The 21,394-nt window shown below is 36.8% G+C and overlaps 1 protein-coding gene across 4 annotated transcripts in view; it reads right to left on the reverse strand.

Annotated features, from left to right (window-relative positions):
* NFATC1 (nuclear factor of activated T cells 1) overlaps positions 1-21,394 on the reverse strand; it is a 141,725-nt gene that overhangs the window by 60,034 nt on the left and 60,297 nt on the right. For all 4 annotated transcript variants that reach the window (XM_034429323.3, XM_087890375.1, XM_034429322.3 and 1 more), the window contains exons 4-6: positions 12,073-12,275; positions 7,779-7,951; positions 7,307-7,447 (exon numbers count right to left, since the gene is read on the reverse strand). In XM_034429323.3, coding sequence (XP_034285214.2) covers positions 7,307-7,447; positions 7,779-7,951; positions 12,073-12,275 — 517 coding nt within the window. The remainder of the gene's footprint in view (positions 1-7,306; positions 7,448-7,778; positions 7,952-12,072; positions 12,276-21,394) is intronic.

Below are 21,394 nucleotides of genomic sequence, written 5' to 3' on the forward strand. Positions count from 1 at the left end.
GCACCTTATTCTAAAAAGTGGGGAGGGACATATTTATTTGATTTATGGAATGCCGAAGTCCATCATAACTTTTACTATCATTCATCTCAGATAAGTAAAATATTGATACAGAAGAAGCAAAGAAAGCAACACAAAAAAACCCCAACACTTCCTTGTGGCTGGCGAATAGCCATTTGTATGACAGAGGGCATAATAATAAATACATAAATAATACTTGACATCTTTTTTCTTTTGATATTGTTTCATTCTAGTTTGTAAATCTGAAGATAAAGTGTCTTGTTATTATTCTGTATAAACTATTCCAGAAGTCATTCAGGCTAAAGAAAGTACTTTAAATAAAGAGCAAAAATTCATTGGGGACATATTGAAAGAGAATTAACACAGTCATACCATCAAATTGCTTCAAACTGTAAATATATTTGATATATTTGGTGATGTTACTTAGCCTGGTAATGAAACGTCTGCAAGAAAATGACTAAGTTCAATAAATGCTAATACAGTACTATTTTCAAAAAGAGATGCCTTCAAAAAAGGAAAAAAGAGGAGCTGGAGAACTACAAACCAGCCAACCTGGCACTGATATCTGTGATGAGTCTACAATCAATCATAAACAGATTGATCTGTATGTATTTTGAAAATTATGTGGTAATTAATCTCCATGGATTTGTCAAGAACAACTCTTGCCAGACTAATCTAATAATTAATTATTGATTGAGTAATCCCATTGTGGGAATGCTATAGACATAATATATCTTGATTTCAGCAAAGCATTTTAAACAGTACTCCATGATATTCTGATTAGCAAACTAATTAAGTGTGGGCTGAATGGCATGACAATTAAATGAATACACACAGCTGGCTCGAAAACTGCACTCAAAGCGTGCTCATCAATAGTGCTTCAAACTGAAGAGAGCGATTGAGAGCATGCCACATGATTAAATACTGTGCCCTCTATTCTTCAAAATTTTGTCAGTGGATGAAATGCTTATAAAATCTGCAGATGACCCAAATTAGGGTAGGAAACTTAATAATTTAGGAATCAATAATAAAATTCAAAATGATCTTGCTAAAGAAATGGTCTGAAAGTAATATGATGCAATTTAACAAACTACAAAGTTATTCCCTTAGGAAACAAAAAATCAGGCGTGCAAGTATGGGATGGAGGATACCTGGCTTGGTAATAACATGTATGAAAAATATTTTGTAATAGTATTTCATTGAAAACGCCCTATGAGTCAGCAGCATGACACAGCTGCAAAAAAGGCAAATGCAATTTTAGGTTGGATCAACGAGAAGAATCATTTTCAATTCAAAAGAAGCAATAGATCTAGTTCATTCTGCTTTGGACAAATTCCGATATGAGTACTATGTCCAATTCTAGGCCCCCCACTTTAAAAAAAATCAGAAAAACCAGAATAGTTTTCGAGAAGGGCATGAACATTGTCAAGAGACTAGAAAGTAAGTACTTTCCATTGCATGAACTTATGCTGCAAGATCGTCTTTAGTAAATGCTAGGCTAGACTACCCATAACCCATCATTTCATCCTTTTCAGTGATCCTTAAGCAGAAAATGATCAAGGGCAGGCAGAAAAGCAGAGGGAGTAACTTCCAACTTTCTGCCAGTTTCCCCATTGACTGTGCTTGTGGAAAGTTGGCAGGATGTGTTGGAAATAACACCTCCTCCACCTTGACTGACCCATGCAGCTTTGCTGGGGAGAGGGGGAAGAAAGGAAACTGCACTCCTGCTCCCTATTTTGGCATGTCTTCAAGGGCCTTCACCCTCTAGGGAGGAAGAGGGTTCACCTGTGCTTGCTGGTCACACCTCAGCCAGCCCTACCTCACCAGCAGGCCTCCAAGCCACTCACCTGTCTTTCCCTTTCCACCCACAACAATTAAGAGATTTCAAATTTCAGCCTCAGTTCCAAACAGTTCTGTGGAGTCGGAGTCGGAGTCGAGGAGTCGGAGTCGGAGGAAATTTTGGGTACCTGGAGTCGGAGTCGGAAGTACAAAAAAACTGAGGAGTTGGAGTCGGAGTCGGAACATTTATCTCCCGACTCCACAGCCCTGGTTCCAAAGCAGCCACTTGCTGCTTGCCTATTGGATCTTCCTATCAACTGACTGGGTGTGTGGCCAGGGGAAAGTGGGCAGGAAATATGGTCCTCTCCCTTGTGCCACGCAATCTATGGGTTTCTGGGAAATGTAGTTGGAAGACATGTGGCACTGAAGCGGTTACAATTTCCCCAAATGTCATTCCCACAGGAGTCATGAATTCCAGTGTTCTGTAAGTTAGCCCATTTGAGTTATCTTCATTCAATAATTGTTGCTCTATACATTCCATTTTTGCCAACTAAAGATTACAGACACAAGATTAGATTAATTAATCTAATATTAATTAGATTAATATTACAAGAAGCTTTCCCTCACAAATCACTCATTATTTCTTCTGAAAGTCACACAAATCTACTTTAAATTAAAACAGTGAGGTAAACTGAACAATAGCACCAAATAAAAAATCCATGGAAATCAAATTAACTGCTGAAATCATTGCTGGAAATAAAATAACATTTTAAGAAAGCTGAACCTTTAGAACCGAACAGACACTTTCTCTTTTGCTCTCTTTACAAGTGGGCGATCAAGTTCTTGAATGCATATTTAATATTGAATTTCATCACTGGAAAAATAGCTCCATGCACAAGCAATAAATATCAACACCATAATTCTTTCAACAACACTATAGCATATCTCAGGAAATGACAGCATGCTTCTGAAGAAAAGCTGCGTCTCTTGCAGGATAGCAATCTTCCTCAACCACGGTCACTTAGAAATTAATTTGATTTGAGATGAGCCCCTTTGCACCCCTTTATTCTGATACCCATTTTAGCTAAAAAAAAAAAATAAGGAACAAATACTATTGCCTAGTCATCCCATTTCAAGTAAGAGACCAGAACACCATAGGTAATGTTAACGTTCCTGGATCTTAAACTTCTTTGCCAAAAAACTGTATTCAAGGAGTTAAACTGAAAGCACGTTTCTGCTGTTGACTTCAAGTTCAAGAACGGACTTGATCGTTCTTCAGGGATTCCCTTTCATATGAGTCATTGTTAAGGCAGGCCAACCCTTCCCTTTTCTCTTTCTATGCAAGAATAATGCCATTTCTCAGGAGATCACAGCAGCTGAAAGATAGCCCATAACGGCAGGCATAGTTCAAGACTTCAGCACAAAATAATGTTCAGTCAATTACAAATAACCAGGGTGGTCTGCATAACCAATTAGTATCACTTTTAGAAATCATATTAACAATAACTACAACTTAAACACTAATACTAATTTAGCAAACCAAATGTACACCAAATAATAACTTTAAAAAGAAGTCTTTAGCAATGCCATCACTAAACTCACAAAAGAAAGAAAAGCCCAGCCTCTTTGTCAAACATGTAAAGATTTAAAAATGATGTATTAAACTGTATTATTTCCTATGTATAACAATCTGTCCAATTAAAGAACTTTGGCTTACTTTTAATAGAAATATTGAAATGTAGAATAACATTGTTATACATACTATAATTGGTTCATTATTTAGATTATACAACAGAAACCACAATTTTGTTTGTTTGGTTTGGGTTTACTTGAAAAGGTGAAACCAATTATTGCAGTTTAAACTATAATATAATATGGTTACCTATCAGATTATATACTAGGCCATTATATTTACTATTTGATGGAAATATTCTGTAGGAATTTTTTAATCATGATCTGGATCAAATATTTTTAATAAAGAAACCTTTAAAGTTTTGATGAAGCTATACTACGAGAACCCTATCCCCTATAGCTATGCTGGGTGGGATTATGGGAATTGTTGTAGTCCAAACAAGATAAAGATTACTGCCATACATTACTATTTCAGACTACTGTGTTCTTGGTATTGTTGAAAAATTGGCGGGTAGCTTTAACCATCAATCAAAGAAATAAATATAATTTGTTCTATCAAAACATTGCTCCGATGCTTTTCCTCTTATCAACCTGTTACACTCCCCGATTAAATAGATTTTCCAGAAGAATCTGGAAATGTCTAGTCACATGTTAGCCTGCCCCTTTCTGCTCTTCTTTTCCACATAACTCTCTCTGTTGACTTCACAACTGAAAATGCCCTCTTGGGTTAACTTTATTCATTATCTGTTACTTGAAAAAATAATATAAGAAAGCATGGGTCTGCCTCGGTCAACCTGCATCTCCAAATGATACTGAGAGTAGACAAGACTGCCTTACTCAACAAAAGGCACTGCACAGGCTACAGTGTGGTACTGCAATCGCTTTGGAACTCAATGAATGCTGAGGGTGAAACGGTCCTAATTATCACAGCCCTCTTTGAAGGACTGGGAGAAGTGAAGAGTTTGAGCAATTCAGGAGACAGTTTAAAGTTCAGGGGATTCAGCAAACAGCTGTAGAATGCCTCATTTGTGCCAGCACCACGAAAACTCTTTCCAAAACAAGATAGCTTTAAAAAAATTGCTCCTCCCCTTTCATTTTTGCCTTCATTGACCCTGGCTTTTTATAATCCCACTACCCCATTTATCTAACTGCCTTTTTTAGCTCCTCTTTGCCTGCATTATCTTTACTCAACTCCCAATTCTTCTAGTAGCTTGATTCTAAAATAGCAGACTAAGAAGATCCTGAAAAGCAGCAGATGTTTTCAGATCCTTGCAAATGAAAATAGAGCTTTCCAGAAGAAGAGGAAGAGGAGGAAATTCAGGTTAGAAAAAGTCAGGCAAAAATTGATGTAACTTGTCCCTGGAAATATATGCCTTTGCACTCCACTTCTAGCCAAGCTTTTGGTGTAGCTTAGCCATCTTAAATGAGTAGTTAATAACAAAGTGTCCAACTTCCTAACAGTGAGGACAATTAACCAGTGGAACAGCTTGCCTTCAGAAGTTCTAGGTGCTTCATCGTTGGAGGCTTTAAAAAAAGAGCCGACAGCCACTTGTCTAAAATAATATAGGGTCTCCTGCTTGAGCCTGGGGTTGGACTAGAAGACCTCCAAGGTCCCTTCCAGCTTTATTCTGATTAAAATTATAATAATATTTATTTTCTTTTTTATTGTTGAGGGAAAAATAATTTCTTACTTGCTGTCATTAATTGGCTTTGCTAACTCTTTAAATAGTTTTACAGCTTTCCATATTAAAATAAATACGAATAGAATAAAAAACAAAACGATATGCAGCACAAGAAACAAACCCATATTCTCTACTTAAAATAGAGAATTTGAATGAAAATATTTACAGAGCCCAGGATGGAAATTCTTTCTAATCAGGAGTTTGTTTGTAGATAATCTACATAAGAAGGTGGTTTGTTATGAATTCTCCAAATACATGTTTATTAAATTACATAAAAGAATGTATAATTACATAGAAAGTACATAAACTTTAATATAATGAACACAATCTTTATAGAGATAGATTATAAGTGATTTTGTATTCTGGTGCTTTTATTAAATCTGTTTTGCTTTCTATAATGGTTGACAAAGTTCTTCCTTCCCTCTATCACAAAAACACACACAAACTTTAATTTAATTCTCAGGAATAATTTTCTGTATCTCCTGTTGGCTCTCCTTATATTCCTGGCTAAGTGAGGTACTTGGTTTTTCAATTACTTTAACCTGACAATAGAGACTTCAATTTATTCGTTAAGTGTATTTTATTTACAATAACTACATGTGCACAAAAGATAGACAAATTAGATTTTCAATTCAACTATTTACCCACAGATATCATATTAATGGCTAGGTCTCATAACCCCAGACCAAGGATCCCCAATTTGAGGTGGGATGATAGATTTAGATTTTGGAGACCATGCTGTAGGTTCTGTCACAAGATGGCTGATGCAGTGCCAATTCACAAACATTTGCTAGGGCCAGAACTAGCTGAAAAGCACCCGTTAACTTACCCTTGCTACTTTTGCTCTTTTTTTGGGAATGGGACAGATAAACACCCTTCCAACAATGCATTTGGCTACAGCTGACCATGCTCATTTTCCAGGAGAATCTTTGGGACTCCCAAGAAATTCCTGAAAAATGAAGATGGTTGGAAGCTAGATTGTTTATTCCATATCCCAGCTTTCCATTCTATTAAATTAAAATAATATTTTAATCAAAGTAATAGGTGAATCAGGAGCCTGCTGGGTATCAAGAGAGATGTGTGAAATTATACTGATCGTGCTAAACTTCATCTAACATCATCAGTATGTAGAGGTCACTGCAGGAAAGTCACTGTGATGATAACTGAATTTCACCTGTATTCACATAATATTACAGTCCCTAAAAAAATCAGACACTTAGTAGTTTTGCCATCACCTGCCAACAATATAGTTTGCTGTTTAAGTAGGCCCAAAGACTATTATCTCTACAAGAGATTAAATGGATACAAATCTGGCACCAAAAATCTCAGCATTCAGAAATGAACAGTTACTAATTGCTAAACATTATATTGCTAAACTTAAAATAGTTGTTCGCCCCAAGCCATTTTTAGCAATCTCCTTCTCCTTATACTCTGCAAACAGAACCTGTATCTTAATGAGATTCACTAAATTTTTTGGAAAGCTGGGCAAAATGGAAAAGACAAATACTGTTTATCTACTTTTTTCTACTAGCTTTTTTCTCTCTCTGTGTGTGTATAGCTATTTCTATCCAGCAAAAGTATGTCTGGAAATCATGAATTGTGAAGCTGAGACAAATTTGTCAGTTAGATTTATTGAAATCTTCCTTTTACCATTGTATTCAAGCTACAAACATATCCAGGTTCCTCCAGAATAATTGTATTAAGAAATTATTTTTCTTTTATGCATTTCAGAAAACAGAAACACAATGAAATTTAGTTCCAAGTGCACACATTCGGGATCTGTCTGATAATGTCACTCATGAAAACACAGTGGTGAAATCCAAATTTTTTTACTACCGGTTCTTGGGCGGGGCTTGGTGGGAGTGGTGTGGCTTGGTGGGTGTGGCAGGGGAAGGATACGGCAAAATCCCCATTCCTTCCCCACTCCTGGGGGAAGGATATTGCAAAAATCTCCATTCCCATCCCACACTGGGGCCAGCCAGAGGTGGCATTTGCTGGTTCACCAAACTACTCAAAATTTCCGCTACCGGTTCTCCAGAACCTGTCAGAACCTGCTGGATTCCACCCCCTGTGAAAGCATATAACATAGTTGACCTAGATAATAATATAGGCGAGTGTGATTTAAAAAGTGCAACATTGCAGCTGTATATTTACACTGGCAATTTAAGCATAAACATTGGTAGTGTTTTAAATACCTGGAGCCTTCTCCACAAATATCACTTTAGAATCTTGAAGAAAGTTGTGTCCGCTCAGAATTATTTTCTTTCCACCCATCACATGGTAGCTATCAAAGCTCTGCTTTTCAACCAGAGGCAGTTCCTGGGCAGACCTTTGGGCTGATGGAGATTTAAAAAAAACACAAACAAAATGTGAATATACACATACCGGGATTTAAGGTTTTTAAATATTCTACTTGGGCAAACAACATTTGTAAATTTTTAGCAGCATTTCGTTTGAGGAGACAGTTGCTGAGTTACTTGTGCCTTAGTCCAATTTCAAGATCTCTTTGGAAGAACAGTGCAGTGTGTTTATTTTTGCCATCAATTATTCCCAAGAGAAATTCAATGTTTTGAATACAAAGTGCTTCTTTTTCTGAAATTCAGAGCGACGGAACAACTTCGATTTTAACTCCAAACACAAACACACTAAGAAAGAAAAGATACTTACAACATTCAATAGGGTTGGAAGACGCTTGCAAAGAAAGGGTTCTCCCATTAGGTTGAGGGATATGAATACGGAAGACCAGTCGAACTCGTGTATTTTTCCTCCCAATGTCAGTTTCTCCTTTTCTTAGTTCAATGTCTGAATTTCTAAGTTTCAGTATTCCAGCACAGTCAATGCTATTCAGAAAACAACAGCAGCAAACAATCCATTTAAAATGTTGCATGTGTCCAGAATGACATCTAAACAATTGGTGTGTCTTAGCTAGCTTAAGAGAAAAAATAACTAAAGGGCACAAGGAATTCCTAAATTATTTATTCACAGAACTAAACATACCAAAAAGTGTCTTTTCAGTTCCTTATTAATTTATTAAACCACTGGATCACCAGTTTTAGGCTTGGATTTTGAAAATCATGTTACATTCGCCATATTGAAAATATAGAAGAGATACAAACCCGAGTTGTGCCTGAAATCATGTTTGCGACTCTCAGCCCATGAAGCATTTCATAAACTTGAAATAGTAGGCAAACACAAATGGCTAACTGGTTCCAACTCAGAATTCAGAAGCAGCAAACCAGGTTTGTATAATTATAATAGCCTTACTTTCCTTTCAGTGTCTGGGATTCGAGGCTGATTCAGACATACTGATAAATCAAGGTTCTCCTTCCTTCCTGCCTGTCTGCCTGCCTGCCTGCCTGCCTTATAAGACTAATACAAATGATTCTTTGCTGGTACCAATGAAAGAGAAAATTCTGGTTTGCCTCGAATTAGGAAAGAAGGGAGGTAATGATTACATAGCTTGGGTAGATTATGTATTTGCCCAGAAACTCCTTGAAGACTTTACGTCATGTCTGTTATGTATATTTTTCACTCAAGGGCCTGTACTTTTAGCAATTTTATTACATAGAATTTCTATAGGTGAATCTTCCCTAATAAAAATATTTCAGGACTGTTATATGCCTGCCAGACAAGAAAAGAGCAACTAGATTTCAATAATACAGACGACAGCTGACCATATGCTACATTTATACAAATTGACTCCTTGCCATTCGGTTTGGTGGAATAAAGCCAGTCCCACAAGCAGTTTTAACTAGAATTTGGCACAAGTCTTCTGCTATAAAATATCAAGAATGGTCAGAGCTGTCTCTGTCTTGGTTTTCAGGAAAAAAGAAAAGGGGGGAAATGCTGTATTTGATGAGTTGCTGCGGTAGCAAACAAGTCAGTTGGATTTGAAAGACAGCCAAACATCATCACTCCTAATGGTGAATCAAGACTGCTAATGAAGTCAGGATGTTGCACAGTCTGAGATCCTATAAGTGAGCTAGCAAGAACTTTGGTGCCAAATGCATCATGGAGCTATAATGCAATGCTTATGATGATGATGATGCTATCCATTCAATTGTGTCAGATTCTTAGTAATTCTATGGGCCCGTTCTCCACATTTTCTGATATTGTACAACTTCTTTCAGTTGTGTTTTGCTCTTGCCCATGTTGGCCTTGGTGGTATCTAGCCACCATGGTTTCTGGTGGCTTCATTTCCTTTTATAGCTGCCCATTTCAAGCATAGCCATCTTCTCTGGCAATTCCTTTTCTAGCAATGTTTATTCTAAACTGCAAATGTAACAGAAAATACTAATTTGCACTATGGAGTTGTTACCACAATGTTAAGACCATTTCATGTCTTAGGTGCTTGCTGTTCCAGATTTAGGATATTACCACTTTCAGTAACAGTAACAGAGTAACAGAGTTGGAAGGGACCTTGGAGGACATCTAGTACAGCTCATGCAGGAGACCTGTACTAGGGATTTGAACCGCCAAACTGCCAACCTTTCTGATCGACAAGCTCAGTGTCTTAGACACTGAGCCACCTTTCAGATAAGAGGATGAGAAACGGGCTAATATGAAGATACTGTAGCTCATAATTAATCTTTCTTTCAAGGCTTTGAAGGCTTATAACTGCAATTCCTGAGACAAAGACAACCTTACGGAACCAGTATAAATATATCTGTTAACACAGCTTTATTGATCCAAGTTGTTTGGATCACACACTTCATTAATGTTGACATTTCAGCAAACTGCAGTGCTATTTATATATCATTAAATGGACACTAGGCTAAACCGGTTACTGCCCAGTGAGTCCTAAGAGTTTCAGGGAGTGAGATTTTGATAACGATACATAATAATTATGATTAAGAAGCTGATCCTGCAGCCAAGCTACAAGGAAAAACAATTTCTCTTAATATGTATTATCTTGTTTAGACAGTGCATACAGTATCTAAATGCTATCTTACACATTTTGCTTTGTAAGAATGTTGATGGTTTGCTCAACTTTAGCCATATTCTTGCCACTCCTAAAATGCAATCTTAGGCATATTGATTCAGAGTTATTTGCTTGCTTTATTCATTTTAAAAATTGTATGTCAATTTTCAAAACCAAGTTTTTCCATTTTATTGGGTCTGATTGCTGGATAAATATGTTTCTGATTACAGCTTCCATGTGGTACCACTTTATAAGTACCTAAGAGTTTTTTTTCTTGATCACTTTCTGTGACAATGTGCCTTGCTATTATTCCAGCTCCCTGCCCTCCAGCTCCATGTGCCATTTAATATTACAAAACATTTGCAGATGTTATTTAAAATATACACTAAATACACACAAACCAATTTTTAACAATACCCGAGGGCACAATGGCAACAGAGAAAAAGAGTGAGGTCTTGATTGTATAACTTATCTGCCACATTGCCTTTTTTCAAGTGAGATAATTTGGGGCTAGGAAAATTATCATAACCTATACAATTATTTATTTGAAATACTCATATTTACTTTCATTTTGGCTCTACTTGCACACATTTCTCTTGGGCAGAACGATCACTCTTTACAAATTAAATAGATGAGTTTTTCATTCTTAACACTGTCTGAAGGTTAAACATTCCATGAGACAAGATTTTGTATATATTTCCCCTAATATTTGTGTGTCTCATTTAGTTGCAGCTTCAAAAAAACCCAACCTTTGGTTAATTTTTCCTTTAACAAGAGACACATAACATTCAGTCTCTCTTTTCTTTGTGAGAATGCTAGCAAACTTGTTTCCTGCAGAATAGACCGCGGGAATAAGGTGGTATCAGGTTAAGAACCTAAAACAGGAGCTGAGGTAGGAGATATTTACAGCTCTGTAACTGATATACTGATTTTAAATGGCAAGGAAGTGTGTGTGTGTGTGTGTGTGTGTGTGTGTGTGTGTGTGTGTGTGTGTGTGTATGAGAGAGGGGGGAGGGAAGGAGGGAGGGAACAACAACCAGTGTTTGCTAGTGTTGAATAAAATATTCACACATTTTATTCAACACTAAAAAAACAGTAAAAAGATTTTGGACAAAATTCTGCAGCTAGGAATATATATATATAATTATTAATTTAATTAAAAAACAAGACAGACAGAACCCTATCAAATGCTTTGACATAAAAAAGGAGGTTTCTCAATTGATCAATGGGAAAACATGTGGATGAAGGGACTGAATTTACATTATGTTACAACTGTTACAAAATGATGTGTAGATGGTACTTATCACAGGATAAATTGGCTAAAATGTATAAAGGAATAGTTACTGTAGGTGTAACACTCAAATAGGAATCTTCTACAATCTTTGGTAGATTTGCAAAAGAGCTAAGCAATACTGGAGTAAAATTAGTACTGTAATTCAAAAAATCTTGAAAATTAATGTACAACTCAGACCAAAAAATTGTGAGGGCTTATGGATAAAACATTGGAAAAATCATATTGTTATATATGACAACTGCAGCAAAACTTTTATATGCTCAGTATTGGAAAGATCCTACACTATTTACAATAGAGGAATCGGTAATAAAGATGACAGAACCGGCAATGATGGCTATATTAATGGATCTTGTAAGATATAAAACACTGAAGAAATTGATCTATAATTGGAAGTCCTTTGTGGACTTTTTGCAGGAGATGAGAAAAATCAAATTTTGACATATGCATTTGAAGATTGATACATTTTTAAAATATTTTTTCCCCTCTTTCCTTTTTTTGAGGAAAATGGACATCGTATCACAGTCTTAAACTAAGAGCTGAATTGAAGTGTGCCTTGTATTCTTGGAAGTTGGAAGTCATTCTTTATTTATATTTTTGTTCTCCTTTCTTTCTCTTCATACCTTATTGCACATCTTCTGTTCTTACTTTTTTACACCTTTTCTTTTGACTGTTAGTTTTTGTTGTCTTTTACATGTAAAATTTAATAAAAGTATAAGACGGGACATTAAAAAGAAGGTAGGCCTTACATTGCTTTCATGTTGTTTTCAGGTAAAAGTGGAATTTCCAAGACTTTGGTGTTGGAAAGTATGGTTTCGTGGCTGGTTGTGGAAACAGTCTTCCCTGTGATCCGATGAACCTGGTAGAAGGCATGGGGCCGCAGCAGGCGGTCATCTGCAGTCCCAATGAAGAGCTGTAGTGTGAGTGGTTCACTTTCTAAGTAACCATGTAGCTGGAAAGAGAATATAAAGAGTTCCTGCTGAGCACCATAGATACATCTACAACTAAGAATTTATTAATACAAAAGGCAGTCTAATTGAAGGAGAAAACCAGTGACAGGGCTAAGTGTTAATATCTCCCCACCTATACACAATAGGGTACATTCATTTTCTCGGGGGTTTTTTGTAATACAATATTGGATCAATACAGGCAGTCCTTGACTTGCAACCATTTGTTTAATGACCATTCAAAGTTACGACGACACTGAAAAAAGTGACTTAGGGCCGTTTTTCACACTTACAAGGATCGCAGCATCCCTATGGTCACGTGATCAAGATTCAGACATTTAGCAACTGGCTCATATTTATGACGGCTGTAGTATCCTGGGGTCATGTGATCACTTTTTTGCGAACTTCTGACAAGCAAAGTCAATGGGAAAGCCAGATTCCCTTAACAACGATGTTACTAACTTAACAGCTGTAGTGATCCCTTAACAACTGTTACAAGAAAGGTTGCAAAATGGGGCACTTAACATCTATCTTGCTTAACAATGGAATTTGTGGTCATAAGTCGACGACTACTTGTAGAGAGGTGCACTTAGGGAATGTCTCATTATTTTACATGACTTAGATCGTTTCATTGAAGTTTTAAACAATGCTGCTTTAAATTGCTAGAAATGTCATCAACTCTGGGAGTTGAAGACTACAAGTCTTAAAGTTGCCAAGGTTGGAGACCTCTGATTTAGGGGACAAAAAAGCCCTAGTCTTTCCTATGTACCGACAGCTCATCTTCCATTGGTTTGGAGAGCCAGAATGCAACCGAACACTGACAACGCAGAAAACCAAAACAATATAACAACATTTCTGCTGGGCCTGGTAATGCCAAACATGTGACTACGCCTACTTAATTCAATGGGATCTCTTCCCAGGAATGACTAGGACAGCAGCTTAGAGATGCCTTCCCCAACCAGGTGCTTTCCAGAAGTCCTTGGACTGAAACTCCTCTGGTTTCTATAAGGAGGATCTAAGTTTAGGAGTTACGATCCCAGCACTTCTGTATAATGACATCTCACTGGCTTAAAACACAGAACTGGAGTCAATCAACAGACAAGCTTGCATTGTGTTTGGTTCTGTCTCTGGGGCTGTTGGTTCTGTCTCTTTATTATCTGGGCTTAATAGGAAAAAGGATGGATGAGCTTTTACTCTCTGAAGCAGCATTCCCCAACCAGGGGGTTACTTCCTACTTCCTTTCTGCCTAAAATAAAAAGTAATTCTTATTACAAACATGATTTTCAGTGTCTCTTTACCAAGACTTATTAAGTAGAAAGGGATGGGGTTACAAATAATTCTGGCAACTGAACTATTTGCTATCTACAACCAGTACAATACATTTGAGAAGAATCTTCCTCATCTTTCTATTTTATTTTTACTGCCTTTCTGTGAACTGGTAGGTAGGTCTCCTCCCTAATTCTGAAGAAGTTTATAGACAGTTGTATATAAAACCATTTTCTGAATCCTCATCAGTTTGGCTGCTGACTATAACATTGGTATCTTCTAGAAGAATGAACTTCAGCTCCAGGAATTTACTCTTATTCATTATTAAGGTGCTCAACAACTGGGCCACATTTATGACCATTTGTAGCATTCTGCATTTTACATCGTTTTGCCAAAAACTGGCATTTACTTCCATTGGTTTAACGATTGCCGTAAAAAAGATTGTAAAATAATGTCGGTCACGTGACCGATCTGTTTTATGACTCTCACTAATTACAACCTTGATGCACAGGCTCCATTAAAGTTGTAACTTGAGTATTACATGTTCGTTTAAATTTTTTTTCTAAAATTGAATTGTTGTGATTCTCTTAAGGATCCTAATACTGCAGATGCCTTGAACTGCTGATATTATCTGATTGTGTAATGAAACATCTGCAAGCAAACAACCAAGCTCAGAGAGCACCAAGAACTCCACATTTCAATCCTGAGATATTTGCTTCTATGGGAACTTTGGATGTTGCTAAAGAATTCAGGCCACAACATGTTTCAGTTGTATATGTTGCCAAGTTAACATTATAGAGAGTCACGTTGAGAATTCATTCTCTCAAGGTCTTTAAAGGAACCAACAGAAATCAAGTGCTTTAAACTCTTGTTTTCTTGTTTGCATCAAGCTTCCAAGAATACATCTTTCCCTGCTAATTTCAAATATGAGATATTCCACAGCATCAATTTCTCATTGATTCTATATCAAAATGTAACCGCTGATCTATTCATTACCAAATCTGTCTGGCAGCTTTCAAGACTGGAAACAAAGATTCCTGTTTAGTATACCTAGATTTTAAAAGTTTCTATAATTTCAGAAGTGCAACAACATTTAGTCTCCCCTCCCCAACAGGAGAATATTCATAAAAGGTTCTATTCAAAAGGATATAGATACTAAAATAAAAGCCCACTATAACCATAATGTGATCTCAATTTGCCAAGCTGAGGGGCCTTAACTTGGTAGAGAGATCTTCTTACTAACATCTCTGTATAAAATATATAATGGGTATTAAGTGTGGAATCCCTCTTAAAATAACAATAATTTCCTAGAGACTTAATGGAAGTTTCAACTTTTGAGTCTACTGATATTGCAACTATACAGTCAACAAACTGGGTTATTTTTCAAAAAAAAATTAACCCAAGTATTTTATGTTTATGCAAAATTTACATCTGTATAAATTGAAATTCTAATCTCTTGCAGTAACCCACAGATATAAGGACAGATATTTTTCTAGTTAAAGGTACAACCAGAGTATTAACTGTACAACTTCAATAAGCTTACTTGCTGCATAATTATCCAAGTCGCAGGTATAGAAATATAGCAAATCAATGTTATCTTTCTTTAAAAAGGGGGTAATTTAAAAATCTTTTGTATCAGTGTCCAAACACTGTTGCATGGAGTGTTTTTCTAATTAGGGAGGTTGCGGGATGGATAAGGGTGTGGTGAGGAGATTCCTGAACCAACACATCATTCTATTGTTACATTCTCTAAATGAACCATTGCATTGCACTAAGTGGTTTCAACTCCACAAAATGTTAGGAAACATGGGAATATAGAAGGAGATTGTAGGTTGTTTTCTTCTCTTGTTATGAAGCAGTAACCAAAGAGCCTTCGGAATATTGGCAAATCTTTATTTGCAATGACTGAAAGAGCTACCATAACAGGACGGGAAAGGGAGCCATTCACTCTACAAATAATGCGGAGTTGGGGGCATGGGCAAAACTTCATTAATCTAAACTGTGTTACAGAGCCAATCAATTGACTGCAACTTCCACTACGACTCCAATTGGCTCTAGCTTGGCCAATGACAAGGCTTGTATACTAGTACAGGGGTAGGCAACTATGGCAACTTTATGACCTGTGGACTTCAACTATGACCTATGGACTTCAAATCCTGAGCTATGCTGGCTCAGGAATTCTGGGAGTTGAAGTTCACAGGTGTAAAGATGCCATAGCTGCCCACCCCTATACTAGTAGGATATAACATTGCTTAAATGTAGAAATCACTACATGGAGTCAATGCAAAGCTCATTAGGCATATACAGAAAGCCTTAAACCGGTGTGCAGCTTGGGATGGCATTTTCCCTTAGAGCTTATTTACATTAGCACGGGAAAACTGTGTTTTAAATACATGTACACATTTTAATAACTAGACTTGTTACATTGTCCGTCTTAAAATTATTTGTGTATCAGCTGCTGAACTGCCTGCATCATATATAAACAGGTATTAATATACAGTGGGAAAATGGAAAACAGTATTATTTAAATGAATTCTTATGAACTACTTAGAAATATGGCTTGTAGCCAATCATAATACTGCATTAATTTAAAAAAAACCTCATTGAGCTAAAGCTTTAATAACAGACAAGTTCAATGGTTCATATCTAGTCCAACTTGATATAGCCAGGATGAGTGGGACTCCTTTTCTACCTGTTCTCAGCAAAATTCAAGAATTCAAGTGCCACAAGAGGAGAGGAAAATGTATCATTTTACTACATGCAAATACTGATACCTTTCTTATAATTTGTAGGATTTCCTAGTGAGTTATGAGCAATACCGTACTTCTACAATGTGAGGCTCAGTTTCCGATTTATATAATGATATAACATGGGAGACAGACTCTTGACAAATTTTAAAAAGTGCGTCTTTGACAAAAATCACCTCTTCTTACCCATTTCTGTATTGCATTTCACTTGGAGGAACATCAGATGATTCAAAATTAATTAAACAATATAATTACTTGTTATTATATCACTTGCTAAGGGTAAGCATTCTACCTTCATTACACAGGGTAGTGACGGCAGAAGACTGGAAAATAGACAAATATAAGTGGACATGTTTAATTACTATTTTAGAACTATGGCATTGACCAGGGGTGTCAAACTCAAGGCCCGTGGGCCATATCTGGCCCGCAGGGTGTTTAGATCTAGCCTGCAGCCCCCCCCCCTGGAAACAGCAAAGAACCGGCCCACAGTGACTGCCAGCAAAAACAGAGCTTGTGAGGGAAAAAACAAAGCTCCGTTTTCGCTGGCAAAGGGCTGCAGGAGGCCATCGCAGCTGAAAACGGAGTCTGGGAGGGCCGTGCACAGCCATCACGAGCTCCATTTTCACTGGCAGAGTGCTAGCAAAACAAACTACAAGGAAAAGTGGCATTTGATCACAAAAATGACATTGAGGTGGCCACACCCACCATGTTCCTCCCAACCCCCCCCCCCCGGTCAAACACAACCCTGATGTGGCCCTCAATGAAATAGAGTTTGACACTGTTGGCATAGACCAGGGGTGGGCAAATATGGCCCCTTTATGACCTGTGGACTTCAACTCCCAGAATTCCTGAGCCAGCTTGGCTGGCTCAGGAATTCTGGGAGTTGAAGTCCACAGGTTGTAAAAGGGCCACATTTACCTACCCCTGGCATAGACCATCTATGATAGGCTTGATTTTAAAACTTGTAGTTCTGCCTGAAATGTTACCTACAAAGGTTAAAAAGATTTCTATGACATAGACAGTAAGTCTTTTCCTCTGAGCACCAGTACAATACATCCATGGCTATTCTTATTCCAGTTCTGAGTCCAAGTGATGAGCAGGACTCTTGCTCATATACAGCAAGTGCTCCGAACTTCTCCAAACTTCTGGTGCTCCCTTTGTGTAGCAAAGCAGAAGATTGGCCTGTTAGTTTTTCAGCTCTACAGTTCCTGACTAAGAAGCCTGTGATCAGCGTAAGAGTTTGTATTTCTCTGACATTTATTGCTACACATCTTCTCCTTCCCTTTGTTTTTAATTTGAAAACAGATCTTGCAATTCTTTAGGCTACTTATTCAAGCCAGATGTTTGCTGATAAATTTATTATGTGCTTAGTTAGCCACTTACATCAGGCCCAGAAGCAGGCTCAGAAAAAGAATTAAACTGCTGTCAAAACCACCTACTTGTGTGTCACAATATAAAAACTTGTTCTCACTACAAACATATCAAACATTGATCTCAAAATGCATTTACATTTGGCATTAGCCTGAGAAAAGCATATAGATCCGTTTTTCCCAACCCTTTTTACCCAATTTGCTGAATCTAAACTCCCATTATTTGCACTCAACCTGGCCAATATGAGAGATACTTCTTTCTTTCTTTCTTTCTTTCTTTCTTTCTTTCTTTCTTTCTTTCTTTCTTTCTTTTTCTTTCTTTTTTTCTTTCTTTCTTTCCTTCCTTCCTTCCTTTTTTTCAGCTCCATTGACTGCATAATATTTTCTATATTATATTACACAGCTACTACCATACTATATGTGAAATAAAACATGATATAATAATTAGTATTTTAAAAGGACATAATTATGTGCTTAATTTTAGACTACATACCAATGATGGGATTCAAAATTTTTTACTACCTGTTCTGTGAGCGTGGCTTGGTGCACATGGCATGGTTTGGTGGACGTGGCTTGGTAGGTGTAGCAGGGGAAAGATACTGTAAAATCTCCATTCCCTCCCCACTCCAGAGGAAGATTACTGCAAAATCCCCATTTCCTCCTGATCAGCTGGGACTCGGGAGTTAGAGAATAGATGGGGGCGGGGCCAGTCAGAGGTGGTATTTACCGGTTCTCCGAATTACTCAAAATTTCTGCTACCGGTTCTCCAGAACTGGTCAGAACCTGCTGAATACCACCTCTGCTACATACCCATTTCCATTACTAGGATAGATCTAGTAGTATCATGTTTTTAAAGTAGGAAGCTATCATTTTGGAATAGGTTTTGTTTACAGACCTCTGTCCAAGAAAGATTTCCAACTTGCTAAATTTCTCATATTATTTCCTATCACACTTTACAGAAATAATTGTCCCTCCCTCTCCTGTTAAGCACATAAAACTACAAAATGGAACAGTTATAATAAATACACAAGACCATTATGTGACTGGAAAGGTGAAAGTAGCATTCTACGTTGTGAGGAATACATCAGGAAATCATTTAGGAACTATTTATGTAAACTACTAGGAAATTTTTTCCCCAATAGTGAATATTTTAATTTTCTCTACTGTTTTACAGGATTGCTTTTATGTTTGTGTATCTGTTGTTTTTGTGTTCAGTAGGAAAGGGAACTATATATGCATACACACACACACTCTCTCACACACACATATTTTCCACACATGCTCTGGAAGAGTGAATACTGTTCCTGGCTGGCAGTACGGGAAGCATGTGTCACGTATTCTATTTTTATCCTTTTCTTTCTCTAACATGGTCCCAAGATTAAGGTACCACTATCAGTCTTTCTGTGACTAAATGCTGCTGACAGAGAATATTCTGCAACATTAGAACAAGACCTGAAGAATCACAGTTGACCCTCTTAAATGACCCTATGGTATTTTATATCATATAGCTGTATTGTATCTTTGCTAACAAATATTACTAGTGACAGCAACAACCAAATTTGATTGATCCTAATTTGAGTTTCTTCAAGAAAGGTGAGCATTCTGCATACCTGAATGGTGATAAGGCAACCTAATGAAAAACATAAAACTTAAAAAAAAAAGGGAATACATAAATCTAAAGAAACATAGGAAGCTCCAATTGTTATTGCTACTCTGAGAAGGCAGCTAATGATCCCTTCCTTAACATTGATAATCTATTTGACCATTTTAGTAAAAGAGTTAAATATATTACAAACATGTTGTATATCCTCTACCTGACTTTATAACTTCTATTCTTTTTGTGGTAAAATAATTAAAAAGGTCCTAAGCAGTCTTAGACAGAACTTCAATAAGTGTCTTCAGAGAAAGCCCAGAGCTAACTTAGAGGGAGAAAACCCAACCAGCATCTCTACCCATCCCCAGTGATGAAAATACCCTCAAAACAAATTAAAGAATTAAGAATCTTCTTTGTGTCTCACAAATCTGCTGTTTGAACTAGTTGCTTTATCAGGCAAAAAGCAGAAATGGTCAGAATTTGCCTGAAACATTTTCCAAAATATATGTGAGATGTCACTTAAGCTTTTCAACTATATCCTTAAAGCACACTTATTTAGCCTATAAGTAAAATCATGTAAGTGAAATGATTACATATAAGTCTTTACTCTACCTTCTTGTTCTGTTATTTTTGCTCTGCTAAATTGTATATATGTAGGGGAGAGAGAGATATCTGCCCTTATACTTTTTAAAGTGTCATGCACACAGATGACACTATAATAATAACTATGACTCATACTACAAATGATTCTAACAAAGCACTATTTTAAATTAACACAGCACAGTACAAATACACTTATATTGATACAGGGTTATCATATCATTTACTTTGTAAACAAAGTGCATACAGTGGACTCAGTAGTAACAATACAGAAGCTTATTCAATTTGACTGAACCATAGCTGGGGAGAAGCCTCTAGTGGCATTATTGAAGCAGCTCAGAAAAGCTGGAAGCTATTTCTGTCTAGACAGTAAATATGTGTCATTGATAAATCACAAAACTCTTTTCCTTAGTCTGCCATCTGGGAAACTGAGGACTTAGCCCCTGGATGTAGTAAATTCTTTACAGTTACTAACACACAAACAAAACAAAACCATTAATTGAGAATAAATCTGTAAACCATACCTGCTGAATTGGGATTTGAAGAAAACTTCTAACATATCAGAATAACCATGACTTTATATAGCTTCCTGAGTCTCAAATGAAGTTTGACACCGAGCATAAGCACTCGTGAAATGAACAGGAGCTGCATAATCAGCACAAATCTCAATCAGTTCCATGGGGTCTATGTAGACATTTGTGGCCTTTATGTCCATATCTGAAAAGTTCAGAGGCACTTCTGGGAGATAATGAATATCCTCTGAATCAAAATTTCTTCTCCAACTGTCTTCCACACATAATGTAAAGGAAAATATGAAAAGCTTAGCCTCTGTCAAATGAAAAATCTTAATACTACAGTTTATGTGCTAGGCCCAGATTGTATGCCTGAAGAAACAGTCACAGATATAAATCTTGAAATTAGGTTCAAGAACCAATTGATGAATTATCTTGAAATTAAAAAGTACTTAGGAAAGTGTTATTTTTATAGCAATATTCAGAAATAGGATTATTAGGAAGTGAAGGCTAACAGCAGCACAACCTAAACTATTTAAAATAAAAATTGCAGATGTTTGATATCCAAAATTGCAATGTTTTCAAACACATGTGTGCTTTGCATCCAAACAGTGCAATACATAAAAATGCATGCATATGATGATATGCCTCCAGGCAAAGGTTGTTCATACCTATATGACAATATTAGTCATCTTAATGCCAGTGTGCCCATAAGGAACTATTAATCTCAAGTAATAGAGATGTTTTGCATTCAATGACTGGCTTAACAGGTATTTGGGCAACCTTCCAGAATAAAATGCTCTTTGCAGCTGCTGTATTACACCACTTTTCATGACCAGGGAATGTGGAACTGGGCTTCTTAAACATGCTAGAACATGGACTGAGAATTGGGCTCAAGTAATTTTTATTTTTTACATGATTTGTAAGTTGGATGGGAGCTGGCAAAGCCCCTATATACTCGCTAAAGAAGACAACATTTGTTTTTTTAAAAAACAACAAATTTCTTTAACTTAAGTAATAACAAGTCTCCATAAA

The sequence above is a fragment of the Pantherophis guttatus genome, chromosome 3, assembly GCF_059756535.1.
Source record: "Pantherophis guttatus breed Tessera chromosome 3, ASM5975653v1, whole genome shotgun sequence".
Lineage (NCBI taxonomy): Eukaryota > Metazoa > Chordata > Lepidosauria > Squamata > Colubridae > Pantherophis > Pantherophis guttatus.